The sequence below is a fragment of the Lonchura striata genome, chromosome 8 (assembly GCF_046129695.1).
Source record: "Lonchura striata isolate bLonStr1 chromosome 8, bLonStr1.mat, whole genome shotgun sequence".
Taxonomy (NCBI): Eukaryota; Metazoa; Chordata; class Aves; order Passeriformes; family Estrildidae; genus Lonchura; species Lonchura striata.
The window spans coordinates 35,634,339-35,651,083 of NC_134610.1; the positions used below are offsets into that span (position 1 = coordinate 35,634,339).

General features: G+C 43.4%; 1 protein-coding gene across 1 annotated transcript in view; it reads right to left on the minus strand.

Moving 5' to 3' along the window:
* The window catches only part of ABCA12 (ATP binding cassette subfamily A member 12), a 78,926-nt gene that overhangs the window by 38,938 nt on the left and 23,243 nt on the right, over positions 1–16,745 (minus strand). Inside the window, exons 8-20 of the mRNA XM_077785195.1 lie at positions 14,692–14,804; positions 13,539–13,635; positions 9,271–13,410; positions 8,547–8,662; positions 7,828–7,934; positions 6,125–6,378; positions 5,902–6,014; positions 5,309–5,433; positions 4,359–4,532; positions 3,308–3,472; positions 2,070–2,271; positions 1,341–1,480; positions 662–781 (exon numbers count right to left, since the gene is read on the minus strand). Of these exons, the coding sequence (XP_077641321.1) occupies positions 662–781; positions 1,341–1,480; positions 2,070–2,271; positions 3,308–3,472; positions 4,359–4,532; positions 5,309–5,433; positions 5,902–6,014; positions 6,125–6,378; positions 7,828–7,934; positions 8,547–8,662; positions 9,271–13,410; positions 13,539–13,635; positions 14,692–14,804 (5,866 nt within the window). The remainder of the gene's footprint in view (positions 1–661; positions 782–1,340; positions 1,481–2,069; positions 2,272–3,307; positions 3,473–4,358; positions 4,533–5,308; positions 5,434–5,901; positions 6,015–6,124; positions 6,379–7,827; positions 7,935–8,546; positions 8,663–9,270; positions 13,411–13,538; positions 13,636–14,691; positions 14,805–16,745) is intronic.

Below are 16,745 nucleotides of genomic sequence, written 5' to 3' on the forward strand. Positions count from 1 at the left end.
GATTTTCTCTTGGTGACGTGGAAATTAGAATGAATTCCAGCCCCTAAAATTAACTGCTAATGCTTTTGCATTCCAGGGATCTCATTTTTGCAAGAAAAGGAGACAATTTTTACTACAGAGAATGGGAAACAAGTGTATGTAACATTACAGTCCACTGCTTTCTGTATCCAAGCAAGGCTAGGCTTCTTAGGAGGGGGAAAAAGAAATTTTATTTACATCCATTGAGGTACAAAACATCTTCTAGCTCTTATACATGTACCCAGAACTACATGCTTATTATAGATACTGTTTCATTTTCTGAAAAAGTCATTTCTTGCCTGGTCTTGGCTGGCTGGATCACTCCATCAAGCAGAAAGTTAATTTACAAACTGAAGAGTGTTTCCTGCTCATCTTAGCCCTCCAGCAGGCCCCAGCATGGACAGGGTCAGGGAGCATATTACAAACAGTTCATTTGAGAAAGAGAATTTGCAGGGAAAGGTGAGTCAGGAGCATGTCTGTTAAGGGAACAGGCAGGCACAGAAACTGTGAAGTCCAGGACACCCTCAGAGGGGTGTCCCCAGCTGACTTAAGATGTCCCTGGAACCCCACTTTACTTCAGTGAATAAATCCATCCTCCCAGTTCCCTCCTGGCAAGAGACAGAGGGGAGGTAGGAAGTCATACCTTGATCATTGGAACTGTCTGGTTTAACTTAGTCAGAGAATTCATGATGACAGGAGACTGGTCCAGCCACTCCTGGGACTTCAGGGCTAACTCAGCCATCTGCTCCAGGGTTGCATTTGACTACAAAAGAAGCCCACAACATGAAAGGATTCATTTATTCATTACCTTACAGATTTTAACCAATAAATAAATCAATAAAACAGCAGAGACCAAATTTGTTTTCCTTAGGATTTTTCCTAGCATCCTCTTATGGTTTGGCAAAATGTCTTTTAACACACTGAATTTATGCAAGTACTATTATATTTATTTAGAGCATGTCTTGAATATCTGCTTTCCTTCAGCCTCTGGTCTCCCTGTGAACAAGCACTGGTTACAGCATTTGTTCTGGGAGACACATCTCTCCTACTGGCTGAAAATATGGGGATGAAACTTCATAAACTGAAGGCCTTAAACAATTGTCCTATAAATATTAGACCAATAGCAGCTTCTGGAGAGAAGATTCAAACCAAAGACAAAAGATGACTCATAAGGCCAGCAAGGCAAATAGGGAAAGATAATTTGATTAATACTCCAAACAGTGAGAAACCAGCCCTCTGCTTCCCAGGGAAACAAGCCTGTGCTAGATAAATTACAGCCCTTTGGAGTAGGTGTATCCTGATGTCCTGGAACAGAGCCATACCTTTCCCATGATTGCTCGAGTTTCTGGGGTATCTGGTGTGAAAAGGATCTTCCCAAGCACCATTGGTTTTAAGAAAGACCAAATCAGAGCTCCAGTGGGGGTCTTGACCAGGTCCAGGTAAAAGGATAAGCAAAATGGGGCTGCAAGGGGAGAAAAGCAAACAAATTGCACAGAGAACAAACAGACCCGACACAAGAAAGCTACCAGTGTGTTTTTTCTCCCATCTGCTCAGTTTCTTGCTGTGGCCAGTGAATGACTTCAGGGCCCTCTTCACTGACTGATCTAATGCATCTTGACAAAAGCAATCCACCCCCAAGATCTCCTGTTGCTGAACTCAAGACAACAAGAGTCTCGATGTTTGAGCCAGCATTATCTGCTTGAAGGTTAAATGGAGTTTTGTGAACTCAGAGGAGCTAATAAAGTCAGTACAGTCAGAAAAACTACACATCAAGAAAAAGCAGTGACCTGTCGAGCCCTAGGACCAGATCATCAACAAATGGGAGACAGTGCAGTGTCAAGCACTGCTCTGCAGCACAGGCAATTTTCCCTTTGAACATTTATGGAAATAAACCACCAATAATTAGGGCAGTGCAGATCTTCAGCTACCATAAATAATGAGCACTTACAGCCCTCAAGAGACATATGGAGAATAGCTCAGCACTAGATCTGTCTGGAAATAGCAGAGTTCAGCTCCAAAATGTTTGTACCCTAGGGAAAAGCCAGACTTACTGGAATTCCGAGGAATCCCATATTTCCTCATCATCTTTTGGACATAGACATCCTCTGCATGAGAACTGTTGCTTACGGGGTCTCCAAAGTCTGGAAGCAAAGACTCAAAAAACAGGGGTGTGATCTCCTGGTTGCAGAGGACTTTTGACATGGATTTAAAAGTGCCATGTGTTATCCCGAAGTTGTTTGGTTTAAATAACGCCTGCAGAAAAGACAAAACACAAATAAATCCTGCACGCTGAAAGCACCCCACTTGGAGAGAAATAACAGAATGAGAAGGAAAGGACTGAACATTTTTATACTGCTTTCTTATGAGAGGTTTGCATTTACAAAAATAGGAACTTTCTATGGAAATCATGCAGGTTTTGGTTATGACAGTGGTGGCACATTTATTTCCAGGTAAGACAGCCAATGTGGGAAGTGCCTACAATGTGTGCAGAGAAATTCCCTATAATGTGTGCCTGGTGACATTCACACACCTGGTTATAACAGATTTGTCACATGGATATGCACATCACTGTCCCCATCTAGTCCATGGCTGCACGTGGCTCTGCAATGTGCAGGCAGAATGATGACCAGGCACAATTCCTGTCACTTGTGCTCTCCTGGACTATGGATCAGAGATGGATTGGGCACTGTGCCGGATGAAGGCAGTGCACCCTGGAGTTACTGCAGCTGTCAGAGCAGTAATGGGTTTGTACTGAATGTTTTGGGCAGTCTTGAGGCTTTGGTGTGATCTAATGCACACTAAAGCTAAGGCAGTTTTTTGCTGCTGACTTTGGTGGGTTTGCCTTTAGTGGACAGTTCTCTAGCTGTTTTCACCAGCTGATCCTTCCAGTACTTTGCTGGAAATCCTCTCTCCTTTAAGACATTCTTGCTCCAAGTGTTTCTTCCACAGCATATGTACCTCACTCATGAGCACATGATGGTCCCACTGCTCCAAATCAAAACTCTACTAGGAATGCAACACAGAATCACAGAATGGTTTGGGTTGGAAGAGACCCCAAAGCTCATCTCATTCCAACCTTCTGCCATGGGCAGGGACACCTCCCAGAAGCCTCATCCACCCTGGCTTTGAACACTTCCAGAGACAAGTTTGATAGAGCTTTTTCTTGGAACACTGTTGCTTTGAAACAGAATCTATGGTTTAATGCACTTGTGGCTTCTAGGGTAGGAAATTACTGTGGAAACCATTTCAGTGGCATTTTGCCTCAAAAGCAGATGCAGACTACACATACCTTAGTCAGTGGCATTTTCCTGGACTGTTGGAGCTTTTTCAGGGAATGAATAGCTTGTAGCAATGGATCAATGCCAGATTCAACCTGGTGTCTGAAATATTCCATTTTTGTCAGAAGGCCTAATATCTTGTCCATGGGTTTCTGAAGTTCCTTGGGGAAAAACATCTGCAAGAGGCAGGAAGGAAATCAATTATGATAAGCAGGAATCTGCATGCACAGGTTTGCACACACCCATATTGTGTTAACTCAAACATGAGCTCTGTGAGATTTTCAAAACTGCAAGGAGGCTTTACAGAGTGGGTGTCCCATGGGAAATGAATGGGATTTGTATTCCTAAATCCCCAAGCACTTTTGCAAACCATTCCCCTGAACATTACATAATCTAACAGTGTGTTTCCAAACACCTACGGTTGGGAAATATCTGTCATATACTGGCTGGGATATGATCAAATCTCTCATTTCACACAGCACAGGTGTCAAACACTATGAGTGACTTTTGACCTGAGCCCAAATTCATTGACATTATCATTTGACAACTTTTTTTGCCCAGGATCACTCCTGTATTCTTAAATACAAACTTCTCTGTGAATGTTTTCTTAGATGCTGTTTCTATAGCTGGGGGGGTGGAAATTTGAATAATGTAGTAACTTTTTAGTTTCAAATAGATAGGGAAAAGATATTTTACAGGAATTTTTTCAGGGCTTCCTTTTTCAAGGATTCAAAAATTTTAGCTCAGTACTGTATTTTTGGGTCAGCTGGGAGTGTTCAAGAGGTTGTGACAGCACATAAAGGATAGTGGCAGACAGGGAGGCATTTAAAGTAGGTCCAGTGCCTTTAGATGAGGTTTGCTGCTTTACACCAGCTGGGATTCTCATTTATATCCATGCCTTCACAGCATGGATATACAATAAAAATTGCTGCATGAGCAAAGCCTGATCTTTGGCTTGTGTAAATCAGTGTAGCTTCTGGCCACTGCAATGATATTTTATAACCTTTCAGCCACCGCGTGCAGTAAGGACTGTAGAAACCACTCTAAAAATCCAGCACTAACCTTGTATAAGAAATTGTAAATGTCCAAGTGTCTCAACAGGGTGACCCCAAGGAGGTAGGTCCTGCGAGTCCTCTCTGGCAGAGGGAGGCTGCACAGCTCCTGCACCACCACTTGCAGCTGTGGGTCCTCGGGATGGGCGCTGCAGGACTCCAGCTGCAGCACCTGAGAGAGGAGCTGGGTGTGCACAAAGGGAAAAGAGAACTGTTAGAGGTGCACTGCACGCTCCACCATGCCTGGATTAATCTTGCCTGGCTGTTGTTCTTTCCACAGTGTCATATTTCAACCACCCAAGAACCAGAAAATGCCTGCCCATTACTCCTGCTCCCAGGGACAAATCCTAAGGACTGTGTTTTACTACCCAGCTTGCACAGTAGTAAAAGCTTTTGTGGCTTCAATTTCTCATTGACTGATGCATGTGAAGTTTGGAAAAGAGCATGCTCCTTGGGGCCCAGTCCAGACAAGATGGCTGGGAAGGGGAAAAGCATCTGGAGCTCTGCTTGCAGGAGCAGAAGGCTGAGGAAGGAAAGCTCATCACTCATTTTGGGAGGGTATTTTTGGACCCTGACTGCTCTCACACATTGTGGTTATAAATGTACTTTTTCACCTGGACTGGGACAACTTCTCAGTGTCCAGGACCAACTGAAGACCCTGCTCAGCCCCCATTACTGTGTCCCAGAGAGTTGTGCCCTGCTCCAGGCAGTGCCTGGCTGACCTGGTGACAGCCAAAGGGATCATATGGCTCCCAGTCTCCAATGGCTGGGCTTACACCAGTGATACTCCTACTGCATTCCTGGTGGCTACCCCAGTCCACAGCATGCTCTGCTGTGGGGTCATCTGTGCTGTCACACACCCAGTGACCTGCTCAGCTGCATTCAGTAACAAATTATAGTTTTAATGGTCCAAGCAGTAGAAAACAACAAGACCTCCCAAAGGGATAATAGCAAACTTACCTGACTGCTGTTTTCTGGGAAAGATGCTTCCAGAAGAGCGTCAATGCTGGCTGTGGACATTCCTGTTGTGTTTCTGAGGTCCTCTTTGAGCTGATCCACATTTTTAAACACATCCCTCAACTTTTCTGGAATAACAATCAAAGAACAATTGATATTACAGCTTTCTCCAGACACACAACAAATCAAGCACATGGAGAAGACTTTATGTGAAGTATGGGAGTGTGGTACCTTACTGCTGATAAGAAAAAAGTCCAAAAAAACTTGGAACATACAGTCATTAGTTCCTATGCTTTACAGTCTGGTTTGTGGGCTAAAGTTATCAGGATATCTCAGGACAGCAAAATTTGCTCAGATGGAAAGACTTGGTGCTTTCTTTGTAAAGAAAACACTTTGCTTTCTTTACCAAGAAAGCACCAAGTGGTCTTGAGCAGGCTCTAGAAGTACCCCAGATACAGGACCCCAAGGTCATGGTGTATGGTTATTTCATTAATACCAATTCTACCGGGCAGCTAGGCAATTCTGGGATTTCCAGCAGAAAGTGTGGTATCAGTGGTGAAGTTTACCAACATTGTAAAGAAAATACAGAAGAGTACCTTGCTTGCTCAAGTTTGTTAAACTCTCAGTGATGTTCAACATGGAATTCAAAGTAGCCATATACTGAGGAATCTCTTGAAAGAAAGCAATTTCTGGTACATTTTCTTGAAGCCTGAATTGGAAAAACAAAACAACAAACAAAACTGAGAATACAAAAAGGAGGCAAGAAGTCATTTCATAAACAGAATACTAAAATAGTCTAGCTCAGAGGGAGAGCCTCACCACTTCAGCTGTGCCTGGATGTTTGTGGCATCCCCAATGAGTACATTTTGGAGTTCCTGGAAGATCCTCCTGTGACTTAGCATGTTGGTCACAAGCTGGCTGCTCAGCTCAGCAGCATGGAGGAGCTGCTCCTGAGTCTGGCCTTGCTCACACAGCTCCCCAAAGGGAACCTCAGGGAGGTGGCAGAGCTGCTGGATGGACTTAAAGCTCTCATAGTCACACAGAAGTGCTGTCAGATCCTGGAGGTGAGAGATCTTCAAAACACATTTTGAAAAAAGGAAGACAAATGCACAAACATCAGTGAGATGATAGAATTATAAAAGGCAAGCTTTAAAGAGTCTAGCTGTCCCTTTCTGTCTCTCCTTACGACTAGGATTTTTAAATATATATATATATTTAGTTCATTCAAAAGGTCTCCAGTAGAACAGCTTGTGACAATCATGGTGTGAACTTCTGGCAGACCTGGCTGGATCTAATAAACCTTGCAAACCTTAACATGTCATTTCCCCTGCCCAACACAGTTAGACAGCAATACTCCATTTGACTTACCTGTTTACTAATTAATCTTCTTAGAGACCAAATAAATCTACCTTGCACAACAGGTTTAGCCTTTCAGCTAACACCTGGTCATCTACTGTAGCACAGGAAAGGGACTTGGCCAGAATTCAGAGCTTCCCCATCTGCCGACCCATGTAAAATTATAGTCCTTTGCTATTATGGGCTTTCCTCTTGTCTGACATCATTATTTACATTATCAGGCTCTTATGGGAAGAATTATTTTCAGCTTCATGCCCTTAAGTACCTGTCACACTGAGGCTCATCATATTATTGTTACAGATATATTACACAGCAACAACATTGCATACTGCTGTATTTTTTAAAAGGACTTTTAAATGCTATTTCTCATATGGAGCAATAGACTAAAGTGCATGCATGCTATTAGTGCAGTCATGAATGCATGGGCTAAGAAGCATTTTATTCAAATGAGGCATTGCCAAACCCAAAGCTGGTGAGGGAACTCCATGAATCAATACTGATGCTTAATCTCAGAAGCCATTCTGCTGTTGTGAGACATCTGGGGGTAGAGGAGCATGCGGGGACTTGACTCCAGCCACGCTGGTGCTGGTGCAGCTCCTTAGGCACAGCAGTAACCCAGTTAGTCATGCTGCTAACTGCCAATTAGGAGTGCACAGTTCCACGGATTTTCAGCAGGGCAGAGGTATCTAATCCCTATCTGTGCCTCAGAGAACTCCTCCCTACCTCCTCCTCAAGTGAAGCTGAGGCATCCTAGAATGATCTCAGCTCTGTAAGGCGCTTCAGGAAGTCTCAATATACTGAATTTTAAAACTAATGGTGCACTGAGGAATACGCTGCCACTGGCCATCTCTGCAGGGCTCATCCTTCTGGGACAGCTGGTAGAAAACAGAGCCATCCTATCCAGCACATGGGAGGACAGGAACACCTCTACCTTCTCTGAAAAATGGGTGTACACCCATAGGGACAGATAAAAGAACAAGTTCCTCAACCCAGTTTACAGACGGCCTTCAAATATAGGCAGTAGGCAGAACACAGAGTTTCAGTCCTAGTTTTTATCAGCTGTTCTCTTAAGAAAACTTTTTTCCATATACTGTTTTTCAAGACTGTCATTGCATTCATGTATCACTGTGGGATGTCCTTCAAGTAACCATTTTAAGCAGACTCACTTTTAGCTTCAAGAGCTCTGGTATGGATGAATGTTTCTCAGAGGTATTATTTTGCATAAAAGAGTTCTTTTTCAGATGAGTTTGCTTCAAAAGCAGTGTGATGTTTTCTGTGCAGGGGAAAAAAACAATAGTTAATCCAGACAAAAATGCCAAAAACTTCACAGATGGGAATATGCACACTTTTATTCTGAGGCCAACTGAGTACTGCTATTTTCCAACAAACTCCCAAAGCTGAGGACCTCTGAAATCACAGAGCAAGGCCTAAATTGTAATCTGGGTTATAAGGGATTGAGTTCAAGTAGATGCTCCGTTCCTAGTGAAATCCACCCCATCCTGGTAATAGGTGCACAGGTAAAACCTCTCAGGTGTTACAATAAGTACAAATGATGAGTATCTATGTGAAATATAATGTTAATTCTCAGAAATAACTGCTGGCATATTACAGCTACATAAAGCTGTGAAGGGAAAGATGTTGCTATTTCTAAGATTGCTTTGTCTGAATGTCATCACACCAAAAAGAAGAGATGTGCCTTCTGGAGAGACTGGGATGGAAACTCATAATCCCAACATGACATAAACAAAACCCCAGTCTGGCTTCCACAGATCTCACAGCTCCAATTAATTGCCAGCAGATAAAACCATGTAGCACCATTCCTTCCCACCATTAGGCAAAACACATTCCAGCTGAGGCCCCTCAGCATTAATGAAATCATGATCACCTGTCAATTCCCTGTCTTCAGCTTCCTCAGAATTTATTAAACACATCAGGTAAGGGTTATAGCTGTTATTCGCTGTCACCTTCAAGATGGTGTTTTGAAATTCTAAAAACAGAAATCTGAAAAAGAAGATGGGAATTTAAATCAGCTTCTCCTTCAAAAAAAAACAAGGTATATATTAGCGAGCGACCTGTCAGCTGTGGATGCTGTTCCTCAGCAGAGTAAATAAGAATCCCAGATGAAAGCCATCTCTCCTAAGTGGGTCCCCCCCCAGTTTTATTCCATCACTTATTTTTGCTGTTATTTCCCAAAGCTGTCATTCACCTCAAAATAAGAAAACACACTTGAAAAGTTCACATCTATGTGATGGATGCATTATATAGATGGAAAGGCACACCTAAGGGAGACTGAGGATCAAAAATTAGAGAGTCATACCACAAAGGAAGGTTTTCCAAAGAGCCTACCACTGGTGGTGACACTCCTTCAGGACTCTGTTCCACTGTGCATTGAAACATGCCAACACACAAAATTTCCTGTAAATCTGACTTTCAGATCAAGGAGAAGTTTGCTCTTCTTCAATTTAACCCAGATTATACATTGTGTCCTAAATTACAGTGATTGCAGGCTTAGGTTGTTCCACTGGAAGAAAATTCCATACTTCTCATGCTGGAATGAGAATGGTGGTCAAAACCCATCAATAGTTACAATACCCAAAGCCCAAACTCACTGTGTGATCAAGTTGGTTGGGGACAGTGTGTGGTCACTCAGAGTCCAAGGCAGGGTCTTGTTGTAAAGGGTTTCTGCCACGACAGTGAAGTGATGAGCAACAAAATCAATCACACTGTTAAAACTAGTCTTGTTGGAGAGAAAAGCTGAGCTGGAACTTATATTGAACTCGTTTAGCAGGCCAGAGATGTTCAGCCCATTGAGAATGTAGAGGGTGGCTTCTGTGATTTCTAGAGCAGACAGATCGCTGGCAGAGTCACTTGCCACTGCTTCCATCAGCCTTGCAAGGGAAGCTCCTTCAGCTGGATTCCCTTTGGTGCTGAGGAGGCTGTTAAACACATCCCAGGCACTTGTGTAGTAACTGCCTTTGGTGAGGCTGAAGGCACCCTGGAGCCTCTGCAGCAAGTTGTGGAGCTCATCCTGTGCCACGCTGGAGAGCGTGGTCAGGTTATTCCAGCCTGTTGCATTGTCAGAGAAATTCAGGGAGCTCAGCGCTGTTTCGTTCAGCAGGGCAGAAAGGAGCATGTTCAAAAGCTGGGATGGGGACACATCACCCACATCCTGGGCTGGGATGGGGCATGAGGCATCACCCTGCACCAGCCCCTCTGTGGCTGCATTCAGAGCTCTCGCCTTCTCCTGGAGCCACGAGTTTCCCAGCTCGGAGACAAGGTTTAACTTGGAAAGGAAACTCAGAGACAAACGCAGAGCTTGGGTGAGGCACGACAGCTCCTTGAAAAAGCTTTCCCTGCTGCTGTTGTAGGCAGCAGCAAACTCTGGGGACAGTTTCAGGTTGCTCATGGCCAGCTGGAACACCCTGGTAAAGGTGTCATTGCTCCCTGTCCCACCCTCCACGCCCAAGGAATCCAAGAGGGGCTTGCAGGGGCTCCTGGCTGAGGACTCCCACAGAGTGGCATTTTCAAACAGCACCTCAAGGCCTACATTGAGCAGCTCTACAAAAGAGCAGTTCTGGAGTGTCCTATAGCCATTGCTGCTGTGCTCAAGGAAAGGATCCAAGGCTAATCGCAAGAACTCCCAAATTTTTGCCTGTAGTGAGGTATTGTGCTGTGAGGGAGACTGGCTGAACTCCTGCAGCAGCAAATGTGAGAAATTGTAGACAACGTCCATTTTTTCCTCAAATGTTTTGTTTAAGTTGGTGTCATGAAGAACTTTCATTCCTGCTCCCCACATTTCCATCAGTCTCTGGGTATAGTTACTGTAAGAATCAAGTAACAGGCTGAGAGATTCAAGCTCACTTACGTTATACCTTTTCTGCAAACCTTTCAAAGTTAAGATACCCCTCTGCATGGCCTTAAAGTACATGGAGATGTTGTTTCCCCTGGAATCATCTTCATCATACAGATCAAAGATGGAAGATGCATAGTTTAGCACCTGCTTCAGTTCCTTACTGAAAGGAAGACTGGAGTAATTTTCCATTGTATTTAGCAGATTTTGCAGCATGTCTAGAAGTGACTGGGCAGTGTGACTGTCTGTGCTATTCCAGTTCAATGACTGAAGACTGTCAGCAATGTGCCAGAAAGCATCAAGTTCATTTTCCTGCCTTCCATGAAGGAGTATTTGCATTAGCTGAGACAAAGAAGAGATCAGCAGATAATGATCACTGGTATTCACCTTTGCCATGGCACCAAGAAGCTGCTCAAGGGACAGAAGATGTTCCACAAAATTCTCAGACATTCCAGGAGTCAACAAGAAGTCAGAAAATAATGATGACACGTTTTCATTTGTGCTGAGATAATTTGCAATGTCTTCAAGAGAGATTGCATCGAGTGCAAGCATTTTGATAACCTCCCATGCATTCTCTGTATTAAAATTAGTCCTGTTTAAAATAATCTCATTCCAAATCACTGCAGCCATAGTGAGAACATCTTGATTTTCTTTTCCATAGGGATTAGAGTAGAACAGTCCTTCACCACCCCCATCATACAGAGGAAGTACTTCTTGAAGTATTCTTTCCAAGTCCAGTGTGCTGTCTGTGGCAGAAGTTGAATTGAGAAAGAGTTTTAAAGAATGATGCAAATCACTCAGATCTGAGGATTCAATTGCTTCAGTAGAATTATGAAAGATCTGAAGCATAAGTGCTTTTCCAGGAGCTACCCCAAAGTCCACGAGGATTAGAGCTTTCTTCATAATTTGCAGGAGTTCCACATATTCGCCCACTTCTGTTAGGCTCCATTTGGAGGTCAGCAGGCTGCCAGTGGCATGCCACAGCCGGGAGAAGTGTCCCCACTCAGGCTGGCTGGAAGCAGCTCTGCCCACCTGTAGCAGCTCGTAGAGACTGCTGTTCCTCATGGAAGCAGGTGGTGACAGGTGGGAAAACACAGGCAGCCCTTCCCAGGCTGCTGAGCTGGCTGAGGAATTCAGGGAGCTCAGCGCTGTTTCGTTCAGCAGGGCAGAAAGGAGCATGTTCAAAAGCTGGGATGGGGACACATCACCCACATCCTGGGCTGGGATGGGGCATGAGGCATCACCCTGCACCAGCCCCTCTGTGGCTGCATTCAGAGCTCTCGCCTTCTCCTGGAGCCATGAGTTTCCCAGCTCAGAGACAAGGTTTAACTTGGAAAGGAAACTCAGAGACAAACGCAGAGCTTGGGTGAGGCACGACAGCTCCTTGAAAAAGCTTTCCCTGCTGCTGTTGTAGGCAGCAGCAAACTCTGGGGACAGTTTCAGGTTGCTCATGGCCAGCTGGAACACCCTGGTAAAGGTGTCATTGCTCCCTGTCCCACCCTCCACGCTCAAGGAATCCAAGAGGGGCTTGCAGGGGCTCCTGGCTGAGGACTCCCACAGAGTGGCATTTTCAAACAGCACCTCAAGGCCTACATTGAGCAGCTCTTCAAAGGAGCAGTTCTGGAGTGTCCTATAGCCATTGCTGCTGTGCTCAAGGAAAGGATCCAAGGCTAATCGCAAGAACTCCCAAATTTTTGCCTGTAGTGAGGTATTGTGCTGTGAGGGAGACTGGCTGAACTCTTGCAGTAGAAGATGTGTTAAATTATAGATAGGGTTAATTATGTCATCACTGGAACCTTCCCTGGCACTTGTATAATGAAGGATTTTCATTCCTGTTCTCAGAAGTTCAGACAAGCTCTCCAGGGTTTTATTGTTAAAATTAAAGAAAAGATCTATAGATTTTAATGTACTGACATTATAATTCAGCTGTAAGTCTTTTAAGATGTACAGTGTCTTTTGGATGGCTTGAGTGACTTGTGAGATATTGGCTACTCCAGAGCTTTCCCCAAACTCTTTAAACACAGCTGTTATGAATTGTGACAGCTGATCCAACTCTTCACTGAAGACACCACTTGATTTATTATTCAGCTTTTGCAAATGGCTGTTTAACACCTCCAAAAACTGCCCATAGGCGATGATGGCTGTGTTATTCCACCTCATGGATCTCAGCTTCTCCCCGATGTGCCAGTAGATGTTCAACTCATCCCACCAGGCCTCACCCATGGACTTTTCTACGGCCCTCATCAGCTCAAACACAGGCAGCAGGAGGTACTGATAACCTACATTTGTGCCTATCATTCTAAAAATCATCTTCTCAAGAGCTAGGAGCTTCTCTGGGAAGTTTCTGTAAGACTCAGGCTCAAGCAGATCATCAGAAAACACAGATGGGATTTCTTGCAATCCACTCAAACCGTCTCTGAGACTTTCCAGAAGTGATGGCATGTTTGTGGAGAACAACATTTTGAGAGCATCCTTAGTTTTCAACGTACTAAAATTGGAATTACTTAGGAGAGCTGGATTCCAAAGCATTGTAGCTAATTTTAAAGCCCTCTGAATTTCTTTCCACTGGGTCATTGTCTTGAAAATGGAAGTCCCATTAAAGTCACTCTGTAATTGCAGTGATGTGATGTTATAGATTTCATCAATTATTTCCTTATTATATGGTTCCTTTAATTTATAATCATGATGTGGATTCATTCCCAGTTCAAGAAATGCATACAATTTCTGTAATGTTTCATTCTTCAAATTTCTGAATAGATTTAAGCTTTTTAATTCACTTCTATTCATTTTTTCCTCAAAGCCTTTTAAACGATGTAGATGGTTTTGTATGGCTTCTAAATCATCTGAATTAATGGACCTCTTGGAGTGCTTTCCACCAATCTCTGGTGACTTTATTTTTCTGGAGGGGAACAAAAAAGTGTTTTAGTGAATATGAAATCAATGCAAGTGGAAATGTAAGGTGATTTAGAGCAAAGATCATATATTTGAATTACACTGTTAGTAATACCCCTTTAGCTAATGTCTCACCTTAGAACTTCCTCCAATTCAGATACTAAAGTGTGATTGTCTTTCCAGTGAGCAAAGGAATTACAAATAGATCTGGTCACCCAACTTCTTTCTTTATCTACAATAAAAATGTGAAGAGCATATTAGTAAAGATCACGTAATTCTGGAACCTGAGAAATGCTATAATGGCAAATCTATTCAGATTCACATATGAATTTAGACTCCTACCACAAGCCACAATATCCTGGTTACAAATCTGAGTGTTCTTTTGGGGTGTAGCTCTTCCTGGTCTTTCAAGGGAAGTGAGGATGGCATCCTAGAAGTGACTTTCTGTGCTGAAATAATTCAGGAACAATTCAATGTTCCTGGGATCTGGATGCTAACAGAGGTCTCCTGCTTTAGGATCACTTTGCTGTCAGTAGTGCAGAGTAAGGTGGCCAAGTATTTATTACGGTACCTTTTCCTTCATTAAGGGTTGCTTTTTTACTGCACACACATAAGCTTTGTCTGCAGCATCATTTATGTCTCTCACAGTCATTTGCACTCATTTTGATATCCCCATGTGTCCAATCCTCTCAACAGCCATTTTCCATGTCTTCTCTTCTTGCACACCTCATCTTTCTTTTTATCCACCTCAACTTCCACAATCTCCACAAAACAAGTAGAGAAGGGACTGCAATCCCCATCTGCCCCTTGTAACATTTAGTTCCTTCCCCTTGCCTGTTCCCAGATCCCCAGTTAGAGGGGGATACCTCTGCTGGAAGGGATAGAGATTTGAAGGAATGGCTCATCTGGATGTAAACAGCTCACTGTGCAGCCCAGCCCCAGCCCCTGCCTTGCTGCACCAAGCTGAGTTACACAGAGTCCACGACCAGAGGCAGATTTTGACATCACCCCCCAAAAAAAGCAAATCAAGGTAAAACATTACTGCTCCCCATTTCCACTGAGGCTGCAAACTCATGTTAATTCATTGTCTACTGACAAACTCAAGCCTTTTTACCTTTCCATTTGAAATTAGGCATTTTATTTGCATCTGTAAAAAGCTGAAGGAAGAACCCATTATGCTGAACCCTGAACAGTGTGCAATCTGTATGGTTATTTATTAGCCTGCAGTTTGCTTCTCCTCAACACCACAGGTTTTCAGCAGAGATATGACTCAATGGAAGAGTCTTACCTTGCTCCAAGCAGTTCAGGGAATGTGGAGAATCTGTAACCTCATTCTGAACAGTTTTGAATCTATCATCACCCACAAGAGATGCAGAGACATTCTGAGCTGCCAGCACAACACTGAAGGAGAGGAGAAAAAAGAAAATACATTGTGGTTACAGGTTTATGTGCTTTAATAGGAAATAGCTGGAATACAGCCTATCATTCTTAAAATGTTGGACAGACAGGACTTCATCCCTATTTTTAATGATTTGTTTGATCATGCACAAGATACAAACACCAGGGGCTTTGATGGGAAAGTCGTGGTGGTGTATTAGCACAAACACACAGGTGGCACTCATTAGGTATACTTTTTCAGAGAGTTATGTAAGATCTACAGGGCACTAAAATCCAGCCAGCAGGTCTCAGAAAACACCCAGGTGACACACCAGCCATGTGATTCACTGCTGCAGGGGAATTTCCTCCTAAAAAACTCCAAGAACCAAGGAGACAAGGCTCCGGGAGAGCAGGGATCCCAGGGGGGAAAACATGTGTGGAAGGAAGAAGCAATCACAAATAACTGTTGCCATTTCCAATTCTTCTTTCCTTTTTCATGCTGTAATAGCTAGGCTGACAGGGAAGCAAGGAATGTCTTTCAGTCTTAGGAAGGAACAATCTGATAATCAGGCATATTATATCACAGAGGAACTAATTTAAAGGACTACCTGCTCAGGTGTGCAGGTTACTGAAAACTTCACTGTGATTATTAGTCCCTTTTTCTTCTCCTGTACAAAGAGCAGCCTTCACTGTAGCTGTGGGGTCACTGAAATGCACCATCTCTCTCTTACCTGCCTCAAGTTCTGCAGGTGATACACAAAGAACCTGGCTGGGCTGATCTCAGTGGCATGAATAAATACATACTAATCTGTGGGAACAGGCTGCTACTGAGAACAGAGCACTGGGAATCTCTTCTCTCCTAATTTAACATAATGTCTCCATGCAGGTTTTGTGGGCTTGGTGCTCATCATTTTCATTCTGCAGATGTGCTTGTAAGAGTCTTAGAGGGGAAGAAACCCAGTTATAAATGACAAATTTAGCTGAGCAATGGCAGAGCCAAGGAGGAGGCAGAAACAGGCTTGCCAAAAATGGATGCATATCACGCATATCAGAAGGCAGCAAACATGGAAACAAGAGATGCTGCTGCCCTTTTATTTCAGTCTTGCAGGGTTTCTGCAGACTTTGGCTGTGGAGAAAAAGCTCAGCTTACGTGCTCAGCTGAAAAATTATCTTGGAGCAACGAACAGGAACATTTGTGAAATCAGTCTGCAAACCAGGTTTTTGTGAGTAATAAAATTTGCCACAAAACTTTCTGTAGGATTCATGACTTGGAAGTTACTGTTTCACACTGGTGGTGTTTATGACTTGGTTCATACAGATGCAACAATGAGCAAAAGTTCTTCTCTTCTATACCTTCGTATTTCTACCACAAAAAAAAACCAACAAAAAACAACAAAAACCAACCAAATCCCCGAACAGCATTTCTTTAGCAGTTCAGTCCTGCCTGAGTAAGAGACGTGGCCAGGCTCACTAAGATGTGCTATTGTAAGCATCATTAAAAGTACTATTTGTGCAATCTCTTTGCAATAACTCTTTACTCATGCATTTACAGTGCCAGATGCCAGGCATAAAAGCACTGCACAGTTCTGGTGATGAAATTCTATGTGCCTCTTTGTCGTGCCTATGATAACTTCCCCCAGCTCTGCAGCTGGAGAGCAAAGCAGAGCAGCACAGTAAATATTAATTCTCCCTGGGCACTACAACAGGGCTGGTTCTCAGGCTGGGTTCTGCAAGCCAGAAAAAGCAAACAAATGTAATAATCCTGTGACTGAAACAGCAGCATGAACAAAACGCTTCTGAATAAAATTACAATTCTTGCCACACTGCTGCTGACTCCTTTAAGGATAGGGACATTATCCTTACACATGGGTCTCACAATGCAGCATGGAAAATTACCTTGATATTAAATGTACAGGTTTCTAAGTGCCTCAGCAACACACCAGTGATCAAAAGTGAGTCCCTCTA